Source organism: Saccostrea cucullata, unplaced genomic scaffold (genome assembly GCF_032062105.1).
Source record: "Saccostrea cucullata isolate Sc308-1 unplaced genomic scaffold, CSIRO_AGI_Scuc_v1 ctg1922, whole genome shotgun sequence".
In the NCBI taxonomy this organism is placed as follows: domain Eukaryota; kingdom Metazoa; phylum Mollusca; class Bivalvia; order Ostreida; family Ostreidae; genus Saccostrea; species Saccostrea cuccullata.
In genome coordinates, this window is record NW_026934280.1 from 19,606 (window position 1) to 28,952 (window position 9,347).

The 9,347-nt window shown below is 36.6% G+C and overlaps 1 protein-coding gene across 1 annotated transcript; it reads left to right on the forward strand.

Annotated features, from left to right (window-relative positions):
* The first annotated feature begins 1,181 nt into the window (after nt 1–1,181).
* On the forward strand, nt 1,182–9,101 carry LOC134240368 (uncharacterized). The gene has a single exon (XM_062722459.1). The coding sequence runs from the start codon at nt 1,182–1,184 to the stop codon at nt 9,099–9,101; it is 7,920 nt and encodes a 2,639-aa protein (XP_062578443.1).
* Nucleotides 9,102–9,347: the final 246 nt, after the last annotated feature.

The window sequence follows — 9,347 nt, forward strand, 5'->3', positions numbered from 1 at the left end:
AAGATTAAATATCATGTCACAAGCAGTCTATGCGAAAGTTTTTTTTTGTACCAAACAGGACATTCGGTCCTGTGTAATCAATCAACACACAGGACCGAATCAAATTTTGTCAGACCGAAAAACCTAATGTAAACAAATGAAACAAGTGAAAATTAGTGATGGAAAATCGGAAATAAAATTTGGATTGATTATTGGTGATTATTAGCTGGGCATAATCAATTAATAAATGTAGAAAAGTTCAAATTTTATAAAACAAAATAATTTACCTTATTACATAAATGACATCAAGGTCAATGACCTTGTGACCTTGACTGTGACCTATATGCTAAAAATAGCTTTTTCCTCTTTTTGCCATAACTTTTGAACCATAGCAGATAGGGACTTCATATTTAGTATGCATACTCCACTAATTATGTTCTTTCAAACAAAACCAAGGTCAATGACCATGTGACCTTGACTGTGACCTATATGCTAAAAATAGCTTTTTCAACTGTTTGCCATAACTTTTGAACCATAAGAGATAGGGACTTCATATTTGGCATGCATACCCCCCTAATAAAGTTCTTTCAAATGACATCAAGGTCATGACCTTGTGACCTTGACTGTGACCTATATGCTAAAAATAGCTTTTTCCTCTTTTTGCCATAACTTTTGAACCATAGCAGATAGGGACTTCATATTTAGTATGCATACTCCACTAATTGAGTTCTTTCAAACAACACCTAGGTCAATGACCTTGTGATCTGACTGTGACCTATGTGCTAAAAATAGCTTTTTCCACTTTTTGCCATAACTTTTGAACCAAAGGAGATAGGGACTTCATATTTAGTATGCATACTCCACTAATTAAGTTCTTTCAAACAAAACCAAGGTCAATGACCATGTGACCTTGACTGTGACCTATATGCTATATGCTAAAAATAGCTTTTTCGAAATTTGTTAACGCTGGGCGCATAGTGTTTCACAAACACATCTTGTTTACTTATTAATAAACAAAATATAGGAATTGAATCGAACATAGGTCACACTTCACAGTCCATAATAGATTGTCCCTAAATCAAAATGTCCACAAACTTTTCTAGCAACCCTCGTATATATACACTGACATTACTAGTGACAAAGAAAGTTAGAAAGGTTGATTGTAGTAGTTTTGCATTTTGATGTTTTATTTTTTTTTAAAGATGCCTAAGAGAAAGTCACTGACTGGTAGGAAGGAGCGCAAGAGAGATGCTGAGAAGAAGAGGCAAAAGAGACTTAAGTCCTGCCCTGATCTTCCAGCAGAAATACCAGTGACAGAGTCCAATGCTCCACACAGAGAAGTGGATGCAGCTGCTCCTGGCTCAGAGTGTGGCTCTATAGGGTTGCCACCTACTTCGCTAAAACCCTTGGCCAGGGTGCAGGCCTCTCCTAGTGAGAAAATGCACTCAGCCCCGAGGTTGTCACCTCCTCGGGGAAGTCGTCTGATTGTCCCAAAGGACAAGGTAGCATCCCCTGACTCCCCAGCGTGGGTTTGTACTCCACCGAGAGTACCTGAATCGGACATTTGGATGATGTCTGGTTCAGCAGGTCAGGCGCAGCTGATACCTCCCAAGGGGGAAGAGGTCAGCAGGGCTTTAAAAAAAGATGAGAGGCACAATGAGGAAAACAAAGGAAATATAGAGGAAAACAAAAGAAATATAGAGGAAAATAAGAAAATAGAACAAGAATCAGAGAAATTTGAAAAGAAATCAGAGAAATTTGAAAAGAAATCAGAAAGATTTATTAGAGAATCTAAAGAACCTTTCGAGGAATATAGGCCATGCACGAGAAGAAACAAAATAAATAACATAAAAGAGAAGATTTCTCAAGTTAAAAATTGTGAGTGTTCTTTTATGAATGAAGACAATGAGAACAATGATAGAAAGGATACTGAACAAAATGTTGCTAGAGAAACTCATGGTAGATGTTCAAAAAATCAGAATTTGTCAGTGCAGGGTTCATTTCATCAGGGAGATCCAATGTTTGGAGAAAATGCTGGATCTCAGTGTGTAGCTAACTCTTTAACAGCACTGGCATATCATCAACTGAAGAATTGTGAACAATGGCAATCAGAAGATATGAACAAAATATTGGCAACAGGAGATGAGTTGTATTCATATCTACAGTGCAGTTCTACAATTGCAAGCAGATACCTTTTAGTGAGTGAGCTGCCTCAGTTATTTGAATGCTTTGGTAGACTGTATGAGTTTAAAGCAAATGAGTCTTTACCAAGTCTGATAAACTTAGCAAATGTAGTACTGGATTATGCTGACTTCAATGCTCATGAATTGTTAGAGGCACTTCAAATAGCACTTGATGACAGTGATGGGTGTTTTGTATGTTTTGGTGGAAATACATTTTTGATTGGGAAATCTCACCATAATTTTTTCACATTTGATTCCCACTCAAGGTCTTCTGCAGGATTTCAAAGTGTAAACGGTAGAAGTACACGAGTTTTGCATGAATCTGTTCAAGATCTATGGAGTCATATTATGTCTTTAGCAAAATCAATGGGTTATGCTCAAGCAATTGAATGTGAAATAACTGGAGTGCATTGCTCAATTAGACAGCTTTCATTGAGAAAGGAAGAAGGCATTGACATTGAAAAAGAATCACAATTCAATGGTGTAGAGAAAGAGACCAATTTTCAATGTGATACTAGTTCTAGTTTACAAAATGCTGATGGGGTAGAATACCTTGGCAGTGAGAAAGATCAGAAAAGATTTTTACCACTTTCTAGTGATCAAAAGAAAACTCATTGTGAAATCTTAGGAATACCATATTCAGTGAATGAGTGTGAAAATCAATATCAGTATGGACAGGAAATTACAGTACCAGTGAACAGTGTAGCAGTTGAGCCTGATGGAAATTGTTTCTTTAGAGCAATCTCGTTCTGTTTGACAGGAAAACAAGACTACCATCATACAATACGTTTAGCAATATGCAATCACCTCTTGAAAAATGGTTTGCTTTTTACACCATTCTTAAGACAAGGTCACAGTTCTGTAGAAAACCACATTTCCTTGTCAGGCATGCTTATGGATGGAAAATGGGCAACTGAAATAGAGATTCTAGCACTGTCCCATTTACTGAAAACTGAAATTCATACATACTCGCAGAACAGATGGGTTACGTATTCAGGACAAATGGTAAATTCAGAAGAAAAAGTGAATACATCGGGTGGAATTTATCTAGATCATATAAATCAGAATCATTATAATGTTGTTACATCTATTACATATGGAGAAAATGTTGAAGTGACTTCATTACAAAATCTATTACGTTTGAAAGAAAATGGAAGGAAAATTGATACAGAGAGAAAGCAGAAAAGACAACAACAAAGATGCAAACTTCAAATGTCAGGTGTAAGTGCTAAAGAAAAGAAATTGAGTAGGCTAAACATGAAGTACAGAACAGACCCAAAATTCAAAACAAAATGCATTGCAGATGCTAAGAAAAGATACAGAAATGATCCAAACTATCGTGAAAATTTGAAAGCGCTCGGTGTTAAAAGATACAAAACAAACCAGCTACACAAAGAAAAAGTGAAAGAAAGAAGTAAACAAAAGTATGAAACAAACAAGCTTCACAAAGAGGATGTCAAACAAAGAAGTAGACAGAAATATAAAACAAATCAATCACACAGAGAAGAAGTCAAACACAGAAGCAGGCAGAAGTATAAAACAAACAAACAGCATCAAGAGAAGGTTAAAACAGCTAGTAAAGTTAGGTATCATTCCAGTGCAGAAACAAAGGTACAGAAAAAGGAATCTGTACAAAAACAAAGACGAGCACTGCATGAAATGCTTGAAAATATTGATGAAGTAGTAAAATCATTTAAAACCAGTGTTAGACATGGACCAGAATATGTATGTTGCTGCTGCCATCGCCTTTTGTTTGAAAACCAGGTACAAGGATGTACACCTGAAATGTATGAGAAAAGTATTAAGGCAGCTCACATTGCAGATTTATGCATTGATAAGAAATATGTTCATACTTGTGCATCTGGATGTTCTCCTAATTGTCCCAAAGCAAGAACATGGATTTGTTTCACATGTCATAGAAAAATTCTAAGTGGAAATGTTCCAGCTGAAGCAGCTTTTAACAAAATGTGTTTGGAAGATATTCCACCAGAGCTCAATGATCTGAATACTTTAGAGCAGCATTTAATTGCTCTGCATATACCTTTCATGAAAGTAACCCTGCTTCCAAAAGGTGGCCAACAAAATGTACATGGACCTGTTGTATGTGTGCCATCAAACATAAAGAAAACAAGCAGTTTACCTCTGAATGGAAATGAAAATCTCTTGTTACGAGTTAAACTCAAACGAAAGTTGTCATACAAAGGATATTATGAATATCAGTTTGTAAATCCAAATCACATTAAAATAGCTCTCAACTACCTGAAAGAAAACAATCAGTGGTATCATGATGTTGAAATCAACACAACATGGGAAAAGGATAATGACCAGAGTACCTTATTCAGCCAGCCAGAAGCATTTGACAGTGAAGAAATAATGGAAGAACAGAACAGTGTAAATGAAGAAGTTGTCACAGATACTTGTTTACAGCCTGTAGATATTGCACAAGAAGTTCTAGATCACTACTTTGATGATGTGTATAATCTTGCTCCGGGTGAAGGACAGAATCCAGTAAGAATGTTGCAAGAGGAGGGCAATGAAGCAAAAACTTTTCCTTATTTATTTCCAACTGGAAAATATTCATTGAATGAAAGTCGAGATGTAAGGATAACCCTTTCTCGATATTTTAACAACAGGCTGATGAATGCAGATAACAGATTTGCAAAGGATACCAATTACATTTTCTTTTGTCAATACCTATCTGAATTGAACCAGGTTATTGAGAAAACACAAATTTCAATTCGCAAATCTGTATCGAAACTTGATGGAGGGATACCTGTCACGACAGAAATGTTACAAAATCCTGTTGTACTTGCAAAACTGCTTAAGAGTGATGAGGCTATGCGATTTATGCAACCAATTAGAGGAACACCTGCATATTGGTCAAGTACACAAAAAGATCTTTTTGCTATGCTCCGACAACTTGGAATCCCCACATGGTTTTGTTCTTTTTCTGCGGCAGAATTCAGGTGGAATGAAATACTGGGTTCAATTATGCTACATATGAATGACAATAGAAATCCTTCTGATCTAGATTGGTCTGAGAAAAGTGAAATTCTGAGAAGCAATCCTGTAACGGTTGCTAGAATGTTTGAACATAGGTTCCATGTATTCCAGAAAAATGTAATAATGTCACCAGCAAAACCCATAGGAACTATTGTAGATTACTTTGTTAGAGTTGAGTTTCAGCAGAGGGGTTCTCCTCATATGCACTGCTTGTACTGGGTTGAGAATGCTCCAAAATTGGATGAAGATAGTGAGGAGACTGTTTGTCACTTCATTGATAAGCATGTTACATGTGCTCTGCCATCAGAAGACACTGACCAAGAACTTAGACAAATTGTATTGAATGTTCAACAACACAGCAAAGGACACTCCAAATCGTGTAGGAAGAAAGGAACAGAATGTAGGTTCAATTTTCCAAGACCGCCTTCAGAGTGCACATTCATTTCAAGACAATTAGAACAAAATGTGGATGAGTCAAGTAGTGAGTCAAGTAGTGAGTTAGGTAGTGCACAGGCAAAAGAGATTTTGTTGAAGGTGTGGAATGAAGTAATGGATGATGCTAAGGCATGTAAAACAACAGAGGAAATATTCAGCAATATTAACCTATTACAGGATTTGTATGAAAAAGCACATCGAGTATTGGCCTCTAAGACAACCACTGTTTTGAAACGAAATCCAACAGAAATGTGGACAAATCAGTACAATCCATGCCTGCTCAAAAGCTGGGATGCCAATATGGACATTCAGTATGTATTGGACCCTTTTAGCTGCATTGTCTACATTATATCATACATTTCAAAGTCTGAAAGGGAAATGGGAATGCTATTAAAGCAAACTCGAATAGAAGCAGCAGAGGGAAATTTGAGTGCACATGATACCATCAAGAGGGTAGGATCGGCTTATCTAAATCACAGAGAGGTCAGTGCACAGGAAGCAGTATACAGGGTATGCAATCTTAAGATGAAAGAAAGTTCAAGAAAAGTCATTTTCATACCTGTGGGGGAAAATCCAACTCGTTTGAGTAAGCCTCTTGCACAAATAAAAAAGAATCAGCAAGTTGGGAGTGGTGAAAATGATTTTATAGCAGATGACAATGATGATGAAGAAGAAGATAGCATGTGGATGACAAATATTGTGGAAAGATATGAAAACCGTCCTGAGTTAAATCCTTTCTATGAAATGTGTCTTGCTGAATTTTGTTCGGAGTACAGAGTGCTTAGTAAATCTCAGATTCCTAAGGGCAAAAAAGATGGTGTGTATGAATTGAGAAATGGAAAGGGTTACATTCAAAAGAGAAGTAGAGGGAAACCTGCTGTTATACGATATCCAAGATTCCATCGAGGTAACGCGCCTGAAAAGTATTATCAGTGCCTGCTACAACTTTTCCTCCCATACTGGAATCTGAATCAGTTGAGACCAACTGGATTTGATTTGTACCAGACATTTTATGAGAGTGGACATGTGAGAATGAAATCAAAGTCAAACTTGGAAAAAGTAAAAAGCATAGTGGATAGTAATCATGTTTACTTTTCAAAAAGTGAGGATGATATTGAAAATGCCCAGGATGCATTAGAAATGCTTGGTGAACCAGAGGACGCATGGGCAAGTTTATGTCCAGAAACAGAATTAAATCGAAGAGAATGTTTGAATGAGAAATTAAGAAATGATGAGGAGAATACAGAATCAGAGGTCACAAATGAAATTGAGTGCAGTGGTTCTGAAGATGCTATGTATCATTTAAGGGAATCTCAAAGCACCAGAAAAGAGATGCTTCCTTTACTGTGCAGTTTGAATGACAAACAGAAGCTGATTTTTTATGCTGTTCATGAGTGGTGTGTCAAGAAAATATCAGGAGAAAATGTACAGCCTATGCACATTTTTATAACTGGAGGAGCAGGGACAGGGAAAAGCCATCTGATTAAGACAATACACTACGAAGCATCTCGTATCTTTGAAAAATCACTGCCATCTCCAAATGCAGTATCGGTGATTCTCACAGCTTTTACAGGAACAGCAGCATTCAATATTGGAGGAAATACCATTCATCATGTGTTTGCTTTAACAAAAGCTTTACCAATTCCATATCAACCCTTGAAGGAACAAAGTTTGAGTGGGATAAGAACCAGATTGGAACATTTGCAGATTTTGGTCATTGATGAGGTTTCCATGGTGTACAAAAGACTATTATATTACATCCATGAGCGACTTGTCCAAATAAAAAAGTGTAAAGAACCGTTTGGTGGCATATCTGTGATAGCAGTTGGAGATTTTTATCAACTTCCACCTGTTAAACAACGAAAAGATGAGAGGTTGTATAAAGAAAATGGTTCATATCCAATTGACTACTGGCTAGATTTTTTTAAAATTGTAGAATTGGATGAAATAATGCGACAACGTGAAGATAAAGCATTTGCAACTGTTCTGAATTCACTGCGTATTCGAACATGTGAAGAGCCCTTATCAGACGAAGCATTGGAAACACTGCGGGAATGTATCAGAGATGGACCAGATGATGTTCTTCATGTTTATTCAACAAACCAAGAGGCAAATGACTACAATATTAAAATGTTGCATGGGAATTGTGAAGAATTAATAGAAGTGCATGCTGATGATTATCAGAAAGACAAGACAACAGGGAAATTAACTTTACGTGACAAACCTTTGGTTAGTACACGAGTTGATGGCCTCTCTGCTTCCTTACTTTTGGCTGTGAATGCAAGAGTAATGCTAACACGAAATGTATGTGTTGAGGATGGACTAGTCAATGGTGCAATGGGATATATTTCAAATTTTGTGTTTAAAAGAAAACAGCCTGCATATGCAGTAGAAGTAGTTGAAGTCATTTTTGATAGTACAAGTATTGGTAAAATACAAGGGAAGAAAACACCTAATGGAAATATTGTCCCAATTAAAAGAGTGGAGGAAGAGATGAATGAGAAAAATATAAAGAGTGTTGTCAGGCATCAATTTCCACTGAAACTGTCATGGGCATGCACAGCACATAAAGTTCAAGGCATGACTGCCAAGAATGTTGTTGTGAATTTAGATCGGACTTTCTCTCCTGGCCAAGCATATGTCGCTGTCAGCCGAGTTACTTCAAAAGATGGTCTATTCATTGAGACAAGTGATGAAAGTGTCCTGCAGAAAAAAATTTATGCTGATTTAGATGTGAAGTTAGCACTTAGTAGAATGGAGAGATACATTTTAGATGAAGAATGGACATGCAATGTAGCAAAGTTTGAAAACTACAAAACAATTCTTTTGTTTAATGTACAAAGTTTGAGAGGACACTTTCAGGAGATGAATTGTGACAACAGGTTGATGAAAGCTGATTTTGTATGTTTAACAGAAACTTGGCTGGGAGAACATGAGAACATCCAAGAAATTGAAATTCCAGGGTTTGACTTTCACCATATTCCACGTAGCCAGTGTTATGATGATGGTGAAAAAGTGGTGACAAGCCTAAAAACAGCTAAAGGTGGTGGGGTTGGAGTATACAAGAAGAAAACAAATGAGACAATCTTGATCAATTCTTTGGAATACAAGAATATAGAGGGATTAGTTGTCGAAATACATGAGGAGGATATTGCGATCATTTTACTCTACCGACCACGTGTACTGCCTGTAAACAATTTTCTTGACACATTGCAAAAAGTGGTGGATTTTTACAAGAAGCGTTTTAGCAACTTGATTATTATTGGTGACATGAATGAAGATGCTAAAGTGCAAGGACCGATACTAACATTCTTAAAATCTTTGGGATATATGCAGTTGGTGCATTTTTACACAACAGAGGGTGCAACAACATTAGATCATGTATATGTTACTGATTCTGTGAAAGCCTGTGTGCACAAAAAATCATTACATTTCAGTTATCATGAAGCTGTTGAAATTCATGTGAGAACTCAAAAAAATAAAGGTTTAGATGAATTTTGAGTTCACATTATTTTGATCTGGAATTATCTCTCATCTTGCTTGATGAGAAATGGAATTAGTCTGTTACTGCACATACTACAGCAAAACTCATTAAGTACGAACACAGACATAGCAAATTTATTTTGGATCCCGAGCTACATAAATTTAAGGAATTCCTTATATGGATATAGCAAATTACGGATGTAACGATGTACAAATGTACTTGTAATTTCATAGGTCCCAGCAACTTCGTTATCACCAAGTTTT